Source organism: Vipera berus (assembly GCF_964194415.1).
Source record: "Vipera berus genome assembly, chromosome: 2".
In the NCBI taxonomy this organism is placed as follows: Eukaryota; Metazoa; Chordata; class Lepidosauria; order Squamata; family Viperidae; genus Vipera; species Vipera berus.
This window is the reverse complement of record NC_138203.1, coordinates 153,976,678-154,000,117: the sequence shown is the minus strand read 5'-3', so window position 1 is coordinate 154,000,117 and position 23,440 is coordinate 153,976,678. Positions and strand designations below refer to the sequence as shown.

General features: G+C 38.6%; 1 protein-coding gene across 2 annotated transcripts in view; it reads left to right on the top strand.

Annotated features, from left to right (window-relative positions):
• Positions 1-5,098: 5,098 nt before the first annotated feature.
• SMURF2 (SMAD specific E3 ubiquitin protein ligase 2) overlaps positions 5,099-23,440 on the top strand; it is a 93,056-nt gene continuing 74,714 nt past the window's right edge. For both annotated transcript variants that reach the window (XR_014025109.1, XM_081317648.1), the window contains exon 1: positions 5,099-5,357. Coding sequence is in view for 1 of the 2 variants with exons in the window: in XM_081317648.1 (XP_081173774.1) it covers positions 5,306-5,357 (52 nt within the window). In the remaining variant the exon portion in view is untranslated. The remainder of the gene's footprint in view (positions 5,358-23,440) is intronic.

Below are 23,440 nucleotides of genomic sequence, written 5' to 3'. Positions count from 1 at the left end.
CTAGTCATATATCTGTTTGACACTTTTTACATCAAGAAATCATAACACTGATTGTGGGAATACAATGTGTGATGGAGTTGAATTCTTTAGAGATCTGCTTTACTGCTGAGCCACATGGAGGGTATTTCACAATTACAAAGATTAAGGGGGCTGATCTGCGTTGACTTGTGATGTGAGACTCAGCCTTTTTTAAAAACTGTAAATGTGTCAAAAGCATAGGGTGTATTGTGGACATAACAATTATATTGTTTGAACAATACAAGAATAGTAAACACTGTGATTTATAGCAGGGGTCCCCAACCCCCGGTCCATGGACTAGTACTGGCCCACGGCATGCCAGCAATCAGTCCGCACGAGGAAAGCCCCATCCACAGGATACAGGCAGCACAGAAAACCATGCCCCCTCTGGTTCATGGAAAAACTCTCTCCACGTAACCGGTCCCTGCTCCCCAAAAGGCTGTGGACCTCTGATTTATAGGATCCAACCTGGGCCGGTCACTGGCACCAGAGGTTTAATCTTCTGAGCTTTCAGACTCATACTGGAGCCCATCTCAGGGAACTTCTCTGAACACTTTCTGGTGAGAGAAAAGTTCCCTGAGGATGGGCTCCAGCACGGGTCCGAAAGCTCGGAAGATTAAACCTCTGGTTCCTGTGACCGGCCCAGATTAGATCCTGCAACATTATCCTGGGACACATATATTTGCCTTCCTTCGTGACTATGATTTATGTTACAAGGATCATAGACAGTAGATAGATTTGTGACTATTTATTAAATGTTTAATTTCTTTTATTAAATGTTTATGCCACCCATCTCCCTTATAAAGTGATATTGTTATTTCTGTAATGTGTGAGGTGATTCCAGTTGGACAAGTGATGCAACTCTTTGATATGTAATAATTAAAACAATTATCAATTTGAGACTCTAGGTTTATTTGATATAGCTACTTCAGGGATACATAATTTTAAGTATAACCTAATGGGATTTCAGTGTTTCATTCTGCCATAGAAAATCACTGGCTTTCCCCATCTACGTATCCTCTTGAGATTGTAATTTTAATCCTTGTACTTATAACAAGGATCTATTGAGGCTTGTTTTGTACTGGTAACATTAAGCCACTTGCTCTGCAATGAGTTTCAACATAATGATGCCTGAATAGGTGATTTAAAGTCACCAGCATCAATGATATAAATATTAAAATATTTGAGAGCACAAGTTGAGGAATTGTAACAGCAATCCTGAAGTTAGTCACAAGTCATCTCATACAGTGTGAGTAATAATAATTCCATCCAGTAACTAACTCGCGAGACCTTTCAATGGAGTTGTTCAAAGTCAAGATGGATGGTTTTGCTTGTTATTGCAAGTTCAGGTATTTCTCTACAAGACTATATTATTAAAATTTAGGATGACAATATGCTTACTGCTTCTTGCAGAGTCTCTGGTAATTACAGTGGCTAATAAATTGATTAAATATATAAATAAATCTCTCACTTTAGCTTATAGATACAAATTCTAGAAATACTATCAGATATATTAGAATCTTCTACAGTGATTAAATATCATCATAAGCTTTTAGAACAGACATGTCAAACACAAGGCCTGGGGGCCAGATCCGGCCCGCGAAGTGGTTTCATGCGGCCCGCAAAGCCATCCTGGAAACAGTGAGGGAACGGCCCCCACTGCCTTGGCCCTGGCCCAGAGACCCTCCTTCTGCCAGAGACCCTCAGATCTGTCCCACTCCTGCCCAGGCCCCCATAGGCACCCTTGATGCGAACGATGTAGATCTGGCCATGCCCACCCAGTAGGCCATATGCACTCTAGCCACGCCCACCCAGTAGGCCACACCCACCCAGGCCATACCCACCCGGCCCCCTGAGAGCAACTGCAATGCTGATGTGGCCCTCAATGAAATTGAGTTTGACACCCCTGTTTTAGAACATTCCAAAGAATTTAGGAAGGAGAAACAAGAGGAAATTAGAGAGAAAAAAATAACTTCATAAACTTGGAAAAGCAAATACAAGTGTCTTTCTTATAAAACAATAATAGTGTTAAAATTAACTTGCAGACATATGTGGTATCCTCACAGAGTCACAGTTAAATAGCAAAGTTGTACTTGCATCTGATTTTAAAGTTTGTTTAAAAATCAGATGCAGGTACAATTTTGCTGTTTAACTGTGAGGACACCACTGATGTCTGCAAGTTAATTTTAGAAGGACATGTGGCTGCTTTATATAAACAGGTGTTTGGTTAAGCAATGATGCTAGATAAACAGAAAAAAGATCTGAACAGAAAACAACAGTATGGATAATTTCTCCAATTAGCCTATGGTTGGCCAACCTTTTGGCTTCCTGGGCTATATTGAAGAATAGAATAGAATAGAAATAGAAATAGAAGCTGGAAGGGACCTTGGAGGTCTTCTAGTCCAGCTCCCTGCTCAAGCAGGAGAACCAATACTGTCTCAGACAGGTGAATGTCTAGTCTCTTCTTAAAAATCTCCAGTGATGGAATTGCCATGATTTCTGTAGGCAAGCTGTTCCACTCGTAGATTGTCCTCACTGTCAGAAAATTTCTCCTTAATTCCAGGTTGCTTCTCTCTTTGATCAATTTCCAGCCATTGTTTCTTGTCCTGCTCTCTGGTGCTTTGGTGAACAACCTCTCCCCCCCTCTGCCTTGTGGCAGCCCCTCAGATACTGGAATACTCCCCTATTTCTTCTTTTCTTTAGACTAGCCAAACCCAAGTCACGTAGCTGTTCTTCATATGTTTTAGTCTCCAGGCCTTTGATCATCTTAGTTGTTCTTCTCTGAATTTTTTCCAAACTCTCAATATCTTTTTTGTGATATGGTGACCAAAATTGGCTGCAGTATTCCAGGTATGGTCTTACTAGGGTTTTATAAAACGGTGCATGATCTTGATTCTATGCCTCTATTTATACAACTCAGGATTGTATTAGCTTTTTTGGTTGCTGCTGCACACTGCTGGCTCATAGTCAAGTGATTGTCTACTAGGACTCCAAGGTCCCTCTCACAGTTGCTGTTTCTAAGCCAGGTCTTGCCCAGTCTGTATTTGTACCTTTGGTTTTTCCTGCCTAGATGTAAGACTTTGCTTTTCTCCACGTTGAAACTCATTTTGTTGGATAGGGCCCATTGTTCAAGTTTGTCAAGATCATTTTGGATCCTGAGTTGCCTTCTGGGGTGTTGGCTACTCCTGTCAGTTTGGTGTCATCTGCAAATTTAATGAGTGCCCCTTCAATTCCCTCATCTAAGTCATTGGGTTGGAATGCCTGATCTAGCCTAATATTGCTTGTATGCTACTAGCTTTCCAAGGTTTCCAAGGTTTTTAGCAAGCCATACTACAATCTTCCTGAAGTTAAAACAGCAGAAATGTATTTGAAGTTAATTCCTGATTACTATACAGTTACATCCATATTATTTTCTTGGGAACTGCACATGTCATTAGCCAATGTCATCATCTCAGATCCTTTTAAACTTCCCTGTCTAACCTACAACCCTAATGGGCCCCTATCCAAGATTAACCAATCATGGTCTTATATAGTTTTGAACTGTTACTAGTCCATAAAGTAGTAGCATCTACTCAGCCTTCTCCAGATACTGAACCACAAATCCATTCATCGTTTACTACTGACCATGATACATTGGCTGATATTGAAGAAATATAGCCAATCCTTGTATTAAATAAGTAATTCAACATATCAAGCATTAAATATGGAATATTCATTCAAGGCACAAACTCCAGATTTTGCTTTTTTACTCTATATTTGCTGAATTATCATTTTTACTCATGCTCTGCCAGGCGAAATAGTTACAGGCAAATACCCCAAACCCATTGAACTAAAGAATGAGAACAAGATCTATGTGGGAATTGTGAACCCAAAGAACATTAGAGGACCATGTGTTTATTACAGGTAGTCCTTGGCTTACAACTATTCATGAATGTTCCGAGTTACAACAGCACTGAAAAAAGTGACATGATTATTTTTCACACTTATGACTGTTGCAGCATCCCCATAGTTGCGTGATCAAAATTCAGACACTTGGCAATTGGCATTTATTTATTAGGTTGCAGTGTCCCAAGGTCGACCTTCTGACAAGCAAAATCAATAGGGAAGCCAGATTCACTGAACAATTATGTTATTAAGTTAATAACTTCCATTGCTTAGCAATGGAAATTTTGGTCTCAATTGTGGTCTAAGTAGAGGATTATCCCTATGCTAACAGGCTGACCCTCTCTCAGAGTTCCAGCTAATACTGTAGTTTCCTCATCTTGTTTCACTTACTTACGAAAATGAGTGAAATTCCCAGTCTCTTGGATCTCGGATGGAAGTGATCCTAATTTCACTGATCAACTTGAGTAACTATAGCCACCAACAGTAAATATTGGAAGACTTCACGAGTGACATCACATCGAAGACTGGAAATTTCTCCAGGCCAAAGCACAAATCTACACTCAACACCTCTCGGGTGCCATAAACAAAAGTGACCTCTCTCTGGGGTTTGAGAGGGAAACTTTGGGGAAAAAAATAAGCCCGAAATCCGTGCAGTCCTCATTGACTGAACCCCTGGAGCCCAGGCATCTCAAAGGCGAAGGGGCTTCCCCTGAACTCGGATCAGGCAGGCTCAGCGGCTTCGCCCCAGGGCTCTGTGGGTTACCCTCCCTGGGTGTGCTGGGGTCAGTCCTCGGGGCTCCTGGGCCTGACTGAGGAGTCTCGCCCCACTTCTACAGCCAGGGAAAGCCTGTGGGATGCCCTGAGGGACTCCCTCTGGGCGTGACGAAACCAGGATTTTGCTCGTTGCAGCTGGGAGAGCGCTCTAAAGGCCGGCGGCGGCGGCAGCAGCGGCAACTCTTCCTTTTATAACAGCCACACATCCACCCTCTGAGTCAAAGCTGCTCTCTCGGCCTCTCGCTTTGTTGCCCTAGCCGGCTGAGCCTCGGGCAGGGGGCGGAAGGCAAGGCGGCTGCGTCTCTTCCTCCTCCTCCTCCTCCTCCTCCTCCTCTCTTCCTCCTCCTCCTCCTGGCGCTGCCCCCGCTCATGGCGACACTGGGCACATCCGGGCTTTTCTTTCTTCGGCGGCCGCCGCCGCCGCCGCCGCCGCCGCCAGCGTCGCTGCTGCTGCTTCTGCTGCTCTGAGCCGCGGCCGGCCCGACTCCATTAGCGGGTCCCGTTCCCCCCCCTCGCCCTTGCCTGCCTGCCCGCCTGCCTGCCCTCCCGCCCTCTCCCCGCAGCGTCCCTGGCGGGGAGGGCCCGAGAACGGCGGCGCCGCCGCGTTCCCGGAGGGATCCACGGTGTCATGTCCAACCAGGGCCCCCGGAGGAACGGGCCCGTCAAGCTGCGCCTGACAGGTGAGGAGGGCTCTGCGGGGCTCCCCGGGGCACACACGTTGCTGGGCCCGCCAAGGGCGCCCGGCCTGGGGAGGGACGGGGGGGGGGAGGCGGCGAGCCGGGAAGGGGCGCCGCGGCTTGAAGGAGCCCCGCGACCTGGGAGCGGGTTGGGAGGAAATGCGTGGGTCGTGCCGTGGGCGGCGTGGCGAGGAAAGCGCGGCCCGGCTTTGTTTCAGTGGGAAGGGGGAGAGGGTCGCACGGAAGAAAGCCTTCTCGGGGGTGGCGGGGCGGTGGTCAGCGAGGGCGGGAGAGGAGAGGGCCCGGTGCAGGGAAGGAAAGGGAAGACGAGGGAACTCTTCCACCCGGGTGGTTGGCGAGAAGAGACGAGGAAGAGCTCGGAACCCGGGTGGGTCGCGTTTGCGCTGAGCTGAAGCGAACGAGCTGCTTCGGTGCCTTTGAGATTGAACCTGGGGGCTCCCGGACTCCCCCGAAAGCTGCCAGGCCTCGGGAGAAAAGTAAACTCTTCACCCCACGTTTCTGGGCTGAGGGGCTGGAAGGGGAAGGGCGGCGGGAAGAAGGGTTTGGTGTGTGCCGCGGAAGGAAAAGTGAAATCCTAGAGTCGAACTAGTAGACGCCGCAAAGACTTGCTGGGCTGGTTCTTCAGAAAGGTGGAAAACAATCCCAGTTTGAACCGCTAGCGTGAGCGGGACGACGGGCTCTGCTTTTCCGCGGTTTTAATTCTTACTCTGATTCTACTATTTGCGGGATTGAGGGGGATTAATTAAAGCCAGTAAACGGTTTATGCTGTGTGAAATTAAATATTGCAACGCTTAGAGGATTAAGCCCACTTGAAGGTTCAGTATAAGTTCCAAAGTTTTTGAGCGTAAACTTGAATCGGTTTTTCCGCCTCTTTGTACTCTTTGTTTTGATGTGCTCTGCTGCTTGCTCTCTTGAATCAACCACCATAAGGAAGGTTGTGTAGGGTTACCTGGGCATAGCTCCTTAGGATGTTGTATGGAATACAAGCGTAATTAGATTTTTCAGAACATTTACAGTTTACATGAATTATCTCGAGTAGATTAGTCCTGTAATTTAAATAAGCAAACCTTACCTTTTAATACTGCAGTTTGCTTGTGCTTTAGTTTAAACAAAATATTCACTATGCGTGCTTTTGGTGGAACTTGGCCTCAATTCTATGTAGGATTGTACTTAAGAGGGACAGAAGCATATAAAAGAACATAAGCAGTAGCTTTATTTACATTTTGATATTATAGCAAGCTTTTAAATGCCAATGTATTATTATATATTTTGAAACATTAAAAATTTAGGCTTGTTTTCATTTACAGTATTACATATGATTGTTGATAAAAAAATCTTACATGTTTATATTTTCTAGTAAATCTGCAATCCATATTTTACTCAGTAAGTTAATTCCACTGTGTTTAGTAGTAATATAAATAAATAAATAAATAAATAAATAAATAAATAGATAGATAGAGCTTATGACAACTGTATAGTGGAGTATAACCCCCAATGTAATATAATTCTGTTAAAGTGTTTTATATTGTGCTGTTGAGATTATGATGTTTAACAAATTTTGAATTTGCATATAAGAATTTTGTAATGCTTACGTAGTAAAGGTTTTTGGAATAACTTCTTGATATTACTAAGCTATCATACTGCAGAACAAATATATATTTTAAGCTTTAAAAACCTGCTGATGTGAAAGGGGAAAAATATTTTTAAGCAATTGTTTTTGACCTACCGGTATTTCTATTTCAGTTTCTAATTTTTCTATTACATGCTAATATATGTGACATTGTTCATAATACCCTAATTAAGAGATTAAAGGAAAATCAGATTTTCATTTATTTCAAGAACTCATTCAGAAGGCAAACACTGCAGTTAATTTAAGAGGTGCACTTTTTAAAGTCAATGTACTCCAGTAGATCTTGAGAACCTTGAATAAATAATATTATGTTGGAGGTATCGCAATTTGGTTGACAGAAGGCAATTTTGTAATATTCTTTGAAAACAAAATAAGAGAATTGATATATGATTACTAAAAACAGAGAAAATATTTGACACTGGAGAGGATACATCACTTGGCTAACTATTTAGTCTGCACATAATGTCTCTTTTTCCCATAGTCTCTAGGGAATCTTTAGCACAAGATGCTTTGGAACAATATTTAAAGAAAAAAATGCTACTATCATATTTATTTAGAAGTAAGCAATAAAGAACTTTGGGGCTTCTGAATATAACATATACAGCTGTGGACTGTTGAGTTTTTAAGGCTTTGTAGAGTGCCTTAATTCCATGCTTCCTCCAGTTTGATTTCTCATCCTGATTAAAAATTTACTTCCAAGAATTTTTGATGCTAAAATTATGCAGATTTTAAATATCTGAAACTACAAATTTAACTGGAACTGTTTAAATAGCTATGTACTATCAATGTGTTTAGATGCTGTTTGCTCTAAGAATCTGATTTCTTTGTACTATATATATTTAGATTTCATAAACTTTGGAATCTCTTGTCTAAATTATATAACAAACGTAATAAGTATTTCAAATTTATTATCTCTGAGTGTGATGCTACAGTCTGAAAAATTCTTTGGAAAAACTGGATTCAATTAGCTATTTTCAGGACATAAACATTAAAGGTTCTAACTAGAAATGTTGTTGTGACTGACTTGATAAATTACAGGATGTTTGATGCTAGTCCAAGAATTGATTTGGACCTAATGCCCAAGTACTCTTGTTCATTTTGAGCAGCCAAATAAAATATTTAGCTTAGGCCTGATTTAGAAGAAAAGGTTGATTCTCTGTGAGACTTTTAAGAATATTTGAGGAATGTTTGGCATATCTTTGCTCTAAGTGTTTAGCAATTAATATATTAGAGATCTAATTTTACAGAATATCTTTTCATAGTTATTTTCCATATTAATTTTGTACAGTTGAAAATTGAGTCATTTGTGGTAACTTCTTTCATTTATCAACAATATATGGATATATTATTTGTCAGACATCCTATCTCAAATTGTTTCTGCTCGTCCTACCAGAACCATCATGGTGACCATGTTCTGGGTCCCTTCTATTAAGCAGCACCATCTTGTGGGACCTAGGAGTTGAGCCTTTTCTGTTGCAACACCTGTTCTGTGGAAGAGCATCCTCTCAGGGCAGAATGATCTTCTTTGATCACTGACATGTGATATATTGATTAATCATAATAATTTGTTTTTAGTTAATTGAAGTTTTTTTATTTTTTGTTTGTCACCTAGAGTCAAAGTAGTAATCATATAAAAATTATTTAAACAAATACTGACACATATTAGGATAAAAATTAGCTTCTTCCATCAACTTTTCTAAGCATGACAGTAGTATAGTAATATGGGTCAGGGATTACTAATGTCATTTGTCTCATATAAATTAAAGTCGGAAAGGAACTAGATGTTTTGAAGTGTTAATTTTGGATTTCCTTCATTTCTGAATAAGGGAAAAGACACAAATACTTTCTTGTTTAAGTATAGATTTATTTTGCTTTCTGTACTGAGTGATAGCTGAGAAATATTTTTTTCAGAGATTACAGGTGATTGATTTCTAGAGCTATTAATCAAAATGCATTATGCACTATTTAGATTCTCACCCCTTAACAGATTATCACTGAAAAGAAAAAAGGTAGCAATAGTTTTAAATAAAAATAGCTATGTAAAATACTGATACTTGAATCATAGAATTTCATGAACGAGACAAATAACTGCTGGATAAAAGCTTTATCTGCATTTAAAAAACATCTAGCAGTATACTAGATGGCTACATTAAAAAAATCCAGGAAGAAAGCAGTGGCAAACTACTCTTGCATACTCGTCAAGAAATTAACATATAGAATTTGAAACTGACTCGATGTAGACTATTTTTAATGAATTACAGATTGTTCTTCATGTATCAGTCATGAAAATTCCACAGAATGACACACCAAATAAACTTTAAGGAAGATACTTCACATATTATTTGCATAATAATTTGAATGAAAGCTTGTTCTATCAACCTAATGCTGTAGTTTAAATGTTTTGGATCAGAGTATGTATATTGCTATTGAATTTATGGATTCACAAAGATGCTGAATCCAAATTATAATGAAGTACCTGTAATACCATAAAATTTAATAAATATAATACACAAGTGGAGCATAACAATATTTTGTAGTAATTAAGGTGATGAATTATGGGAATTATATTAGTCTCTCCTCTCTTGTTTAAGGATGTTTTTTGAGAAAAAAATCAAACAGAAGCTGGTGGCCACATTATCAGCACTTGTGAGCAGTTCTGATTTTTATCTTCTTGTATTGATACACATGAACTAACATATAAACCAAATAACTGAGTAAAAAAAATTCTAGAATTATCTGGAAAAAATGAGTTGGACATACAGGAAAATAAAACAACAAAACTGCACTCAAAATTTAAAAATACATTAGTGTCTCTTGGAAATTGCTCTCAAATTCTTTTTGGTTATGCTTCTTGAAAACAACTTGTGTTTTCAGTCTGTGACTGTTTAAATTATCTTATTTTAAGAAATAGAAGATTCTTAAGTATGATTTGAAGCAAGAGTTGAAAAATTGCAAAAGGTAATAAAATGATCAAGGAGCTAGAAATAATCCTTACGAGGAAAACAGAATGAGTTTGATTGGGAATGATAGAAGTGTATTAAATAATATGCCAGGGAGAAAATGGTAAGAAAAATTACACTAGGACTGGAGATGTGAAGAAATTCAGGATAGATAGAAAGTATTTCTGATAAACCATTCCAACATCTGTCTCTGTGCTGTCATTGTACAGTGATAAGTAACAGCAACTCTGGAATGCATTTATTTCTTTGTAATTTTTTTAGAACATCCTAAATAAGTAAGACTCAACAGTGAATAAAAAAGCATGAATTAAAAGCACAGTAAACAAAGAAAAATGATAAATCTGTGCATGATCAAGTTGGCATAAAGGCACAAAGAGAATTGCAGCGCTGTTTAAAAGTTTGTGAATCTTTTTGAATTTTCAGCATTTCTGCATAAACAACAGTGGTGTGTGTATACAGCAGGGGTATAAAGAGAAAACCACTACTCTCCAAAAAGAACATTGCTGCCCATCTACAGTTTGTATAAGACCATATGGATGAGCCAGAAGGCTATTGAAAGAATGTTCTGTAGACTGATGAGACCAAAATAGAACTTTTTGGCTTGAATGAAAAGCATTCTGTTTGGCAAAAGCAAACACTGCATTCCAGCACAAGAACCTTGTCTCATCTGTGAAATGTGGTGGCAGTATCATGATTTGGGCCTATGTTGCTGCATCTGGATCAGGACAATTTGATGTCACTGATATAAATTCTAAACTATCAGCAAATTCTACCAGAAAGTATGTGTTCAAACTGAAGCTCAAAAGAAAGTGGATCATGCAGCAAGACAATGATGCAAAACATACAAACCATATGACTAAAAACTAAAGAATGGTTAAAGCAGAAGAAAGTTAATGGCCAAATCTCAATCATGACCTTAACCCTATAGCAATGTTTTAAAAGACTTGAAGTTTTAAAAGACTTGAAGTTCATGTGAGGAAGCCCAATAACATTCTTGAGTTGAAGCAGTTCTATAAGGAGGAATGGACTAAAATTCCTTCAAGCCAGTGTGCAAGGAGATCTACACTTATCAAAAATATTTAGTTGCAGTTATTGTTGCTTAAGGGTGGGGGGGCACACCAGTTACTGAAGGCAGAGGTTCACATGCTTTTGCCACACACACAAATAAGTAGCTGTGGTGCCGCAGTGGTTAGAATGCAGTATTGCAGACTAATTGTGCTGACTGCCAACAGTTCAATCCTCACCGGATCAAGGTTGACTCAGCCTTCCATCCTTACTAGGTCAATAAAATGAGGAGCCAGATTGTTTTGAGCCATAGGCCGACACTGTAAACCATGCAGAGAGTGCTGTAAAGTGCTATAGAGTGGTATTTAAGTCTATATACCACTCTATAAGTCTAAGAATTGAATAGTTTTCCTCAACAAATAAATGAACAAGTATATTTTTGACTCATTTGTTGAATTGTGGAGAACAGTTCACATTTTAGATTATATTTATACAGAAATATTGAAAATTGAAAAAGTTTCACAAAGTTTTAATCATTGCATTTCTGTCTTGCAAAATATAGGGAGAAATATACCTCTGGAGAATGTGTTCTAGACTAGAGCATAGGGACTAGGATAGAGAATGTCTGGCACCTCACCCATATCTCATATACTTTTTGCTAGGGAGAAAACATGCTCTTTTAAAAAGTTGGTACATTTTGTTAGGTGCTTGATAGATCACAGATAATGTTTATAGATGACCATTTATCTGTTTTTTACAAACTCACATCTGGATCAGAATGCGGTTGGACTACTACAGTGCATTCTATGTAGGCCTGTCTTTGGAAATAACTCGTAAGCTGCAGCTGGCACAGAAGCCAATGACCAAAATGCCAGTGGGGCCACGGGCTACTGCAGAATAGCAGGAATATTAAAGTCGATGTATTGGTTGCTACTAGCTGCCCATTTCAAAGTGTTGGCTACCAGCTCAGGGATATTAGTGGGTTTCCTCACATAAACTGCTCACCTCAAGTCCTTCTACAACATTTCTATGGCATTAAGGCCTGGTCTCCAAACTGGTCTTTTAGGTCTTTCAATGGTGCATTCATCATCACTAAAACTGAGTCCATCCATGTTGTTGGTCATCCTCTTCTCTCCCCATCTTTCCCAGCATTAAAGCTTTCTTTAAGGAGCTACTGTAGGTCTTTGCATAATATGCCCAAAATATGATCATTTCAGCCTGCCATTTGTGCCTTGATTGAGAACTCTGGGTTTATTTGTTTGGTGAACCTCTATGGCAGACATGTCAAACACAAGGCCCGGGGGCCGGATCCGGCCCGCAAAGTGGTTTCATGCGGCCCGTGAAGCCAACCTGGAAACAGTGAGGGAACGGCCCCCACTGCCTTGGCCCTGGCCCAGAGACCCTCCTTCTGCCAGAGACCCTCAGATCTGTCCCACTCCTGCCCAGGCCCCCATAGGCACCCTTGATGCGAATGATGTAGAGCTGGCCATGCCCACCCAGTAGGCCATACGCACTCTAGCCACGCCCACCCAGTAGGCCACGCCCACCCAGGGCACACTCACCTGGCCCCTTCAGGGTAACCGCAATGCTGATGCGGCCCTCAATGAAATTGAGTTTGACACCCCTGCCTATGGCTTGCATGATTCTGATCCTTATAAGTGGAGAGATCCTTATAAGTGGAGAGATTAGAATATCTTTTCCCAGACCTTGATGGTTGCTTTACCAAGTGCTAGTCTGCACTTTACCAAGTGCTAGTCTGTATTCTTTGACTGCTTGTTTCTTTATTGTTAATGGTTGATCCTAAATGGCAGAAGCTGTCTACCATTTCAATATCTTTATTGTCAATTCTTAGATTACTTGTTTTCCCTGTTTCCATTTGTTTGTTCTTTTAATTCTAGTCCCATTTGTTCACTGTGCTCATTGAGCTTTATTACTAAGGCCTGCAGATCTTTTATATTTTCAGCTATCAAGGTAGTGTAATTGGCACAGAGAAGGTAATTGAAGTTTCTGCTCCATTTATAAAACCATGTTTATTTTCTTCCAGTCCTGCACCCCTTAATATATATTGAACTTATAAGTTGAAAAGGTAAGATTAAAGTATAGTACCTGGAGACTGCAGAATAGAACAGAAAAGAACTGGTGAAAATCACAAAATACAAGATCTACAAATAGATGTAATACTGTGGCAAAAGAAAGCAAATCTAGTACCAACAATAATAGGCACCTGAGATGTATTCCCAAAACAGCTGAAGCACCACATGAATACCACCAGCATTGACAAAGTCACTCTCGGTCAATTGCAAAAGGCAATTTTGCTTGGGACAGCTTACATCCTGCTAGGATACTTTTAACATCATTAAACCACATTTCCCTGTCCTGGGAATAAAAATGGATAAAAATGCCAGATCCCGTCTGAACATCAGGCAGACTGTGTGGCCAACAATTATAATAATGGAGAGGATACATCCTTGTCACAGTCTTTTGCCAACTTGGTATCAGTCTGTTTTACCATGTTCTGTCCATGTTGTGGCTTCCTCATCTGTAATAAGTTGCTCATGATGAAATGTTGTGAGATTCCTTGTGGAATTCCTGTTCCCATGGTATTCTTTGGCTTTCTCAATTACCCAGCATGCATTAGTGTCTCATGTTCTGCAGTGATTTCTAAAGCCAGCTTCCTGTGGCATTTCTTTTTCTCTGTAGGGCTGTAATCTGTGTTTGATGATCCTAAGTATTATTGGGCTTGTTGTTAGCTGCGAAGTCGTATCCAACCCATCGTGACCCTATGGACAACGTTCCTCCAGGTCTTCCTGTCCTCTACCATCTTCTGGAGTCCATTTAGGCTCATGCCTACTGCTTCAGTGACTCCATCCAGACACCTCATTCTGTCGTCCCCTTCTTCTATTGCCCTCAATCTTTCCCAGCATTAGGCTCTTCTTATTGGGCTAGCAGCATGTGAAATTATTTTATGATAATTTACACACCGGTAAATATTTTTGTGGTATTAGAACACCTCTTCCAGTGTGTTGCCAATGTGTTTTCTAGATTTGTTGACACAGCTTGGTTAGAGTCTCTACTGATACTTCTGTTGCTTGCCATTATTTCTGTGATTCCATCAGTTCCTATAGCTTTCTGATTGAGTAATGACCAGAGTGTTGATCTAATTTCATCTTCTTGCATTAGAAATTTTTGTAAAGTAGGGAATATCTTTTAAGATGACTTAAATGTTGACACCTCTACTGTACTATGTTTTAGTGTACCTGTTCGTCACAGTTTGATCTCCTTTCAGTCATTTTCTGTCTGTCCACTGGTATCCTTTAGCATACCTATTTGTGATTAAACCTCTTTTTGAGTTTAGAAATCTTTCGAAAGAGTGTTCTTGTTTTTTCACATCTGTTTCCCTCTTCAATATCTTTACAGATATTGTAATAAAATTACACTAAAGCTGTTCATGACTTTAGTCATTATAGTTTTACATTATATCCAGTAACAGAGGCAATGTGCTTCTCAGTGCTGGCTGCTGGAGGAAGAGCAGCTGGAGGTAAGAAAGGGCTATATTTGTGTCCTACTTATAGACTTATACCTGTCAGGTTGGCTACTGCAGTGTACTTTCAAAGAACTTAAATTGTCTTTGTGTTTCTTCCCTCCAGTGAAGCAACTAGTTTTTCTCGCGTTATTATGTATCAGATAAAATTCACTAGTGATTTTCTTCCTTTGCTAGATAACAGGTTCACAACATAGAGATCCCAGAGGCTTATAAAGACTAGGAAAAAAATTGGACTTCCTGTTCCTGTTTTCCAGCGAGCAGTCTGAAGATTCGGAATGCCAAACTCTTCGGCTGGAATTTCTTTTTTGGGGGGACCATAGGGGCCAGAACCCACCATGAAGGGGTGGAATGAAGGAAGGAAATCCCAGGGACTTAGGAGAGATGGCGGTCTCCCCGAACGGTCCAGGAGAAGCCTCCCAGAAACCAACAGAAGAAAAGGCTGGCTAACTCCATGTCATGTCATACTTGGAGACAACGGAAGTCATAAGCGTTTAAACTAAGCAGATTTGAAACAGCATGCTTGAATCTGGGTAAGAATATTGATTTTCTCTATCCTACCTATTTTCCTGAAGAAGAAAGTCCCAAAAATAAGAGATCTCCGGAAAAAAAAGGAGGGGGATTTTACTCCTTCCTTTTGGTTACCGGAAGCGGTGAAACTTACCCTTTAAAGAGAGAAAAAAAGACTAGAAAGATGAAAAATGAGCAAACGCTGACATCTACTGGTGGGTGAGGATTCTTTTTTTCTCTGACTCTCAAAGTTCTTAGAAAATGCAGCTGTGTAAACAAAGTGAGAGTAACAAATCTGAACCAATGAATACTTCACAAAAGGAAACATATGATAAGTGGCAACAATTTCAAGGGACAATGATTTTAAACTACAAAGAAATACAGAACAACCTTGAGAGTATGAATCAACTTATCTCCAAATTAATTTCACTCCAAGAAATTTCCCAGGAAAATACAGTAGTGATGACTGAACAAAATTCTGAGGATAGAAACTTAAAGATGGAACCGTATAAAATAAAAAAAATCATGATTTAATTCAAATAGGAAATATTTCAACACGTCCAAACAACTCTGAAGATAAGGAAAAGAATGAGAAAAAATACTTTACAGGGAAACGAATGATGCAGCAAAACATACTGATTAAGAAAGGCAATGGCCAGAGAAAAAAGACTAAAATGGAAATCAAGAAAATAGATGATGGGACTTATCAGAGAGAATACTTAAAAAAGAAACATTTGTTTGAATATGGCTAAAAATGGAAAAGCTTTCGAATATATTACTCTTAGAGAGATGAATTTTTTTCTTCTTTTTGTTAACAAATACAATAAGAAACATTTGTTTGAATATAGCTAAAGAAATGGAAAAACTTTGAAATATATTACTCTTAGAGGGATGAATTTTTTTAATTAATACAATGTTTTTTTTCCTTCTAAAAAAGTTGAAATGATTTAAATAAAGCAAACATTTAAATGTGACGATAAAAAAGCATAAAAATGTAATTTGAATGAGAGTTAAAGGATTAGATGATTAGATCTACTGAATGGAATGCCTAAAGTTTAAATAAATTACATTCTCAGCTATGGTCAAAAAGAATAAGAAATTGAGGGAATAAATATATATTAAATTAGGGATACATATTTTAAGTTATATGTTATTGTATCTCAGTGCTTTTGTCTTTTTGTCTTTTTTCTTTTTTTCCTCTTTTTTGTCTCTTCTCTATTTTTTTACTTATTAAGAAAATATAAAAGTATGAGAGGGCTTATATGGAAAAAATAGAATTAAATCCACCAATGTAAATGTAGTTAATTGTTGAAAAAATTGTCACTAGTAAGAATATTTAGAATTTGAGGGGAGAAATAAGCTGAAATAAGCACGGTAACAGGATTTACGATAAGGCAACTAAAATGACAAATAGGATTATTGGAAAAACTATATACTTAATCGTTGTTAATCAAAATAATGAGAATTGTCTTAATCTAATGTTTTGCAAAGAAAGATACTTTGGGGAAAGGGGAAATCAAATGAAATTAACATATGGAATATAGATTATAGAAATCAATTGTTAAAGATTGTCTTATAAATGTTACCCAGACAATATACTGTTTACAAATTACTGAATGATTTATGTTACGTTAAAAAATATCAATAAAATATATACAAAAAAACGTTAGGAAAAAATAGCACCTCTGAGCATCAGTTATGAAATTAACAAATTCTTAAAGACACTGGTTAGCTAGAAAAAAGATTGTATTGAAACTAATCTTGAGGGAAGTTAGACTTTGCAAATTTCCATACCTTTCTATACCTGTTCAAGATAACTCCACTGTTTGTTTTACAAAATCATTTTTTTTGTTCAGGAGTCTGTAGGGCCTAGCTCAGTGATGGCAAACCTTTTAGAGACCGAGTGCCCAAACCGCAACCCAAAACCCACTTATTTATCACAAAGTGCCAGGGGTGCATCAGCATTGTGGTGCCCTCGGGGGGGGGGCAGGGAGGTGCCTCTGAGAGCTGCCTCTGGCACGCAAAAACCAGGGGTGCAAAAATGGGCTACCGTGCTGCAAGGTGCAAAAATGGCCACTGCCACGGCGTGGGGTGCAGATACAAGGTGCTGCACCACACAAGAATGGGGCAGGGCTGGTGAGTATCATGCAGGCACTAGCCCTGCCCTATTTGCAGTGCATGCGTGCTCGTGGCCTCGTGCGTGCATACATGCATGTAAAATGCTTTCTCCTTTTTCTTCCATTCCACCAATCGACAATGGTTGGTGACCTCTGCTCTACCACCTCTACTCGAGCTTGCTAGTCGGCCGCTTCGCCTCCTTTGTGCTCGGCGAGACTCCTGCTCTGGGTGGTGGTGGTAGCCTGATGGACCTGCTGCTGGCAACGGTGTGCGTGCCAACAGAGAGGGCTCTGAGTGCCGCCTCTGGCACGCGTGCCATAGGTTCGCCACCACTGGCCTAGCTGTATACTGGCTTGTTATGTTTTTTTCAGCCTTCTGCTAAACCAGAAAGGGCAATAAAATTAAAACTGCTATAGTATTGCCAGTTGAATAATTTAACCTGGTTGTGCAATTTAAATAGGCACAGGGATGCTGTACCTATAGTATCACTTTAGGAAGCTCAGCTTCTGCCAACCTAGCAGTTCGAAAGCTCGTAAAAATGCAAGTAGAAAAATAGGGACCACTACGGTGGGAAGGTAACAGCGCTCTGTGCGCCTTTGGCGTCTAGTCATGCCGGCCACATGACCATGGAGACGTCCTCGAACAAGCGCTGGCTCTTCGGCTATGAAACGGAGATGAGCACCGGCCCCTAGAGTCGGAAACGACTAGCACGCATGTGCGGGGGAACCTTTACCTTTACCTTAAGTAGAACAGTGGCAGATGAGACTTCACCAAGGATTGGAGGTAGCATGTTTATCAGTTAGAAAGACTCAGTTTATTTTTGCTGTTTAGTTGTACCTGGCTTTGCCTCTGATACAATGGGAGAAGCCTAACAGATTTTACATACCTTGCAGTTGCCATTGAGATTATGTGAGTTTGAGAAAATGCTGCTTTAAATTAATACAGCTAAATATGACTTAAGCCTGTCTTATTTATGAGGTGGTGATGAGATAAAAGCAGTGCCAATGGAACGTGGCAGAGAGAAAAAAACGTTGCCAGGACATGTTTATACTGTGGTTAGGTAAAAGTGAGGAAAGGCCTAGGGTCTTAGGATAGACTGAAGGAAAAGATGCAAATTTAAATGGATTATGCTTTGCGTTACTAAAGGGTGGGAGGAAAAAACTATTAAATTATTTTTAAAACCATAGAATCCAGTAATAGCAAAACTCTTATTAAGTATTCTGTGTATGAACTGTAAAGGCAAAGGCATGTGAGAGCAGTGCTTGCTAACCTTTTTTGATTATGTGCCATTGAATTGGTGTTAGCTCTGTTTCCTCAAAATGCCACTTTTGCTTTCATGGAATATAACAGGGGAAACCACAGTTTGTATGATTCTAATATTTGTAGGTGTAGAAAATTCATTGCATCAGAATATTGTTTCCAAAGGTTTCATTGCTATTCTATTGCTAGTCTATGGCAAATTTTTGACTGCTGGTTCATTTATTGGTGATGGTCAGTTCAAAAAAGCAGAAGCTACCACTTCAATATCTTCACTATCATTTCTTAAGTCAGTTGTTGTACCTGTTGTCATTAGTTCATTTTTTTTAATATTTAATCCTAGAGTTGTTTTTTATTGTACTTTTCTACATTCATGACTAGAGCTTGCAGATCATTTACATTTCCAGCTATCAAAGTAATCTCACATTAATTAGAGCAGGTCCTTGGCATTTCTTCCTCCAGTTTTAAAACAGTGCTCATCTTCTTCCAGTCTAGTTTCCCTCCTTTTAGCATAAGTTAAAAATAATGAGAGAACACACAGCTTTAGTTTTGATGACCTGGAGCCTATTTGTTTCACCATGTTCCATCTAGTCATCAGCTTCCTGACCTGTGTATGGGTTTTGAATCAGGACTATGATATGCTAGCACTTGAAATTAAATATATTGTATGATAGTTTGCATACTCCACTCATATCTGAGCTGTTTCACCAGTGGTTTTCCATATCCTTGAAAAAATAATGTAGTCAGTTTGATTTTTGTGTACTGTATAGTACTTCATCTGGTGATGTCCATGTACAGTATATAAACATTGTTTTTAGTTGTTGGAGAACTGTGTTAGCAATGAAACAAATCACTGGATTAATAGAATGACATTCTCCTGCTCGATTTCAATTTCCTATGCCATATGGTGCAATTAAATTTTCCTTCATATTTCCGACATTCCAGTCTTTTAACTACAAACAGCATATTTTTCTTGCATGTTTTATTGATTTCAGATAGAATTTGACCATGAAACTCATTAGTGTACTACTCTTCCACATCGATGGTTGGAGCATTAACTTGAATAATCATGAGATCAAAGGACTATCTCATAATCATGAGATCAAAGGGATGTAACAAAATTTAATAGATGCTATTCAATCATTGATGCGTTGTACACAAATACTGCTCTTGCTATATCCTTTCTGACTACAAAATCAACACCATTTGTTCTTTGTTTTTCATGTCCTGAGATATAAACAGTATAGGTAGTCCTCAACTTACAATCATTTGCTTAGTGGCTGTTTGAAGTTACAACAGCACTGAAAACAGTGACTTATAACTGTTTTTCACATTTATGACCATTGCACCATCCCCACAGTCACATGATCAAACTTTGGACACTTGGCAACTGGCATGTATTTATGATGGTTGTATCCTGGGGTCACATGGTCATCTTTTGCCACCTTCTGACAAGCAAAGTGAACGGGGAAGCTAGATTCACTTAACTGTGTTACTAACTTAACAACTGCAGTGATTCATTTAAGGTTCTAAAATGCGGCAAAATGACTTAATTGTCTTGCTTGGCAACAGAAATTTTGGGTTCAGTTGTCATAAATCAAGGATTACCTATATGATCTTCTGATGAAAATGTCCAATTCCTGTCCATTTCAACTGACTGATGTCTAAAATGTCAGAGTATACTCAGTTCATATCCACTTTTTTGTGTTGACCTTTTCCCCTCTTCATACCTCTTGCATTTTCTATGCTATTTTTGCAGCTTTGGATCTTTTCCTGCATGGCAACATGAGCAACTAGACATCTCAAAGATTTTTATTTAGCTATGTTATAAACACCATTAGTATTCTGACAAATTCTCAGCTCTTCCTCAATAGCATATTGTGCCATTTGACCTGAAAGGCACTCATCCAGAGCTATATTGACAATAGCTTTACAGTGTCTGTTCATATGGTTTTCTTGGTAAATAGAAGCTTACCATCGCTTTCTCCTTCACAATATGAAATTATATGTTTGCTGATACCATTACAATGATCATCTGTGCTAGTATTTTCATGTATTGCTGTTGCCTAACAGGTGCCTGCTTGATTTAGCTGGACAACTGACATGGCTTTCAGGTTTTGAGTGACCCTGCTGGGATTTTATATTGTTGATAATACATTCTTGATGTACACTGTCAATATTCTTCACGTATTCCTCCTTGGAACACCACAATGAGCAGCACAACAGGATTTCAGGGGATTTTCTAACTACTTGTACGTATTTTTTCTAAAGCATTGTATACAGTATTTTGACATAAGCATTCTGCACTAGCTTAAAATTTCTACTTCTTCATATTCTCACAATGCCAATAGGGTTAAAGAAACTAATTTTATTCTGTCTCAGCTGAGGTGTGCTTAACATGGTTGTGTAGCTCTTGTTGCTTGTTATTGCTCATTGGAGGAAACTCTTGACCCACCTCATCTTTCCTTCTGATATCTAAACTAAAAATTCTAGAAGGAAAATGCTGCGATGAAGATCTTGCAAGTCCTGTTTCATAGAACAGGCTAAGGGAACTGATGAGGAATTTACAAGAACTAGTGTCTTTTCAGGACTGGTCTAGCCATAGATCAGACCAATCAGCCCCCAGGATACCTGGCTATAGAGAGCGGAGGCCAGTCAATCTTCTCAGTTGCCTGTGGTCTTCAGACCACCTTGCCTCTTAAGATGCTAGCCATAGTTGCTGGTGAAATGTCAAATAATCTCTTGTCTAGACCAGATTTAGATATCGGCCAGGAAAGTCTACACCAAAACTTGGTTCAGAAGTAATTTTTGGTAGTTGAGATTCTAACATTTTGTTCTGCATTTTTATATACATATGCATAATTATCTTTCCTATTTTAAGGTTTCAGAAAGCGACAGGCTGAAAAGTACAGTAGATAGAATCATGTTTTTTGTAATAAAAATCATGTGTATGGGAAACTTGATCAGAAAGATTTTAAGATGTTAAAAACAGCAGTTAAAAGCAGCAGTTTGCTCCTTGAAGAACAAAGAATGGCTATCTGCATGCATCTACAGAATGCATATACCTTGGTTTTGACTCCCGGTGACTGCCTAGACTAGTCCCTGCAATTTTCTTGTTAAGAAGTCAGAATTGGTTTGCTATTACCTTCGTCCTGGGACTGAAAGTGAGTGGCCCAAGGTAATTCAGGTAGCTTCATGCCAAAGTGGAACTAAAACTCCTGATTTCTAGCTTGGCATCTTAACCACTATACAGTCTGCTTTTTATGGGCTTATGAATGTAATAAATGTAGAGGTTTTGCCATGAGCGTCTGTAAGAATTCATAATACCTAGCACAGTTTATTTTATGACTTAAAGCTCTGTGCTTTTTTTGGCCCTTTAAACAGCAGAAATATTTGGAAAGTACAAATTATAGTGATGATCTGGTGACAGTGAATTGATTGCATGGATACAATTGAAGGAAGAAATGGTGATGCACTTAATAAATACATTTTACACTTTTTCTAATCTATATCATTATTATTTCATTTTAATCTCTGAGTCCGGTTTTCAAAATCCCACATTTTGCTCATTCCTTAGAAGGAGTAGGAGTTAATCATACAGATAAAAGGTGTGTGGTTAGATTATGTTTCTTTTTTGCTTTTGTTAATAATAGAGTACTTGAGAATTTTCCCACAGATATATAGTGTAGAACTCACACGCAGGAAATACAAGTCCTCTTTTGATTCTTAAGCAGAATGTTTAATGCCATGTAAATTTTAGCCTCCAGGTCCCTGCACTGTTTAATATGGTATGGATTGCATAGTATTTTGTATGAAGCTTACTAATAAAATGCATGTTAATATATTGGGGAAGTATCTGCAACAGTCTTTAAATAAAATGATCAATATTGTAATACTGATTTTATTACATTTTTTTAAATTAAAGAGTTTTAAAAAATTTTTTACAATACATATCCCCAAAACCCATCCACCCCAAACCACCCCCCTTCCCCCCCACTTCCCAGAGCTGAATACAGGGTTATAGATATAACAATCATATTCTAACTAAAATTATCCATTATAAAATTAACCAAATTCATAATGTGCTTTAACTCCCCTTTAACATAGATACATTCAAATTATTAAAAACATAATAATAACTTAAACAAAAATATAATCAATACTAATACTAAAATTAATAACAATATCCCTCTAAAATCTACTCATAAGCTAAGTGGAACTTTTTAGTCCCATATTTATTCTGAATATAATCTATCCATCTTCTCCAAACTGAAATATATCTTTCTTGTGAATGATCCTTCAAATAAGCAGAAATCTTAGACATTTCTGCAAGATTCGATACTTTAAGTACCCATTCTTCTATAGTAGGCAAACTATCCTTCTTCCAGTATTGTCCCACCAGTAATCGTGCTGCTGTTATCAAATTCAACATCAGATTGGTTTCTTTAGTATCACAATCTACAACAATACCCAATAAAAACAATTGTGGAGAAAACTTTATCTTTCTCTTAAAAATCTTTTGAATGTTCCACCAAATTTTAATCCAAAAAGCTTTTATATTTCTACAAGTCCACCACATATGAAAATAGGTGGCATCTAAACTACCATATCTCCAGCATTTAGACTGTAGGTTAGGATACATGTTAGACAACTTTTTGGGATCCAAATGCCATCTATAAAACATTTTATAAAAATTTTCTCTTAAATTTTGAGCCTGAGTAAATTTAACATTTCTAACCCAGATTACCTCCCAAATATCCAATGGAATTGGTTCCTGGATATTTTGTGCCCACTTTATCATACAATCTTTAACTAATTCCGTTTCCGAATCCAATTCAATTAAAACATTATATATCCTCTCTATATGTGCACAATTTAAATCTCTAATTTGTTTTATTAAGTTTTCATCTGTAGTTGTGATGCCAACCTTCTGATCCAGCTTCCACCTAGCTTTCAATTGGGTATATTGAAACCAAGAGTAACTTATGTTTTCTTGCTTTAACTCATCTAATGATTTAAGTTGCCAATTATTCCCTTCCAATCT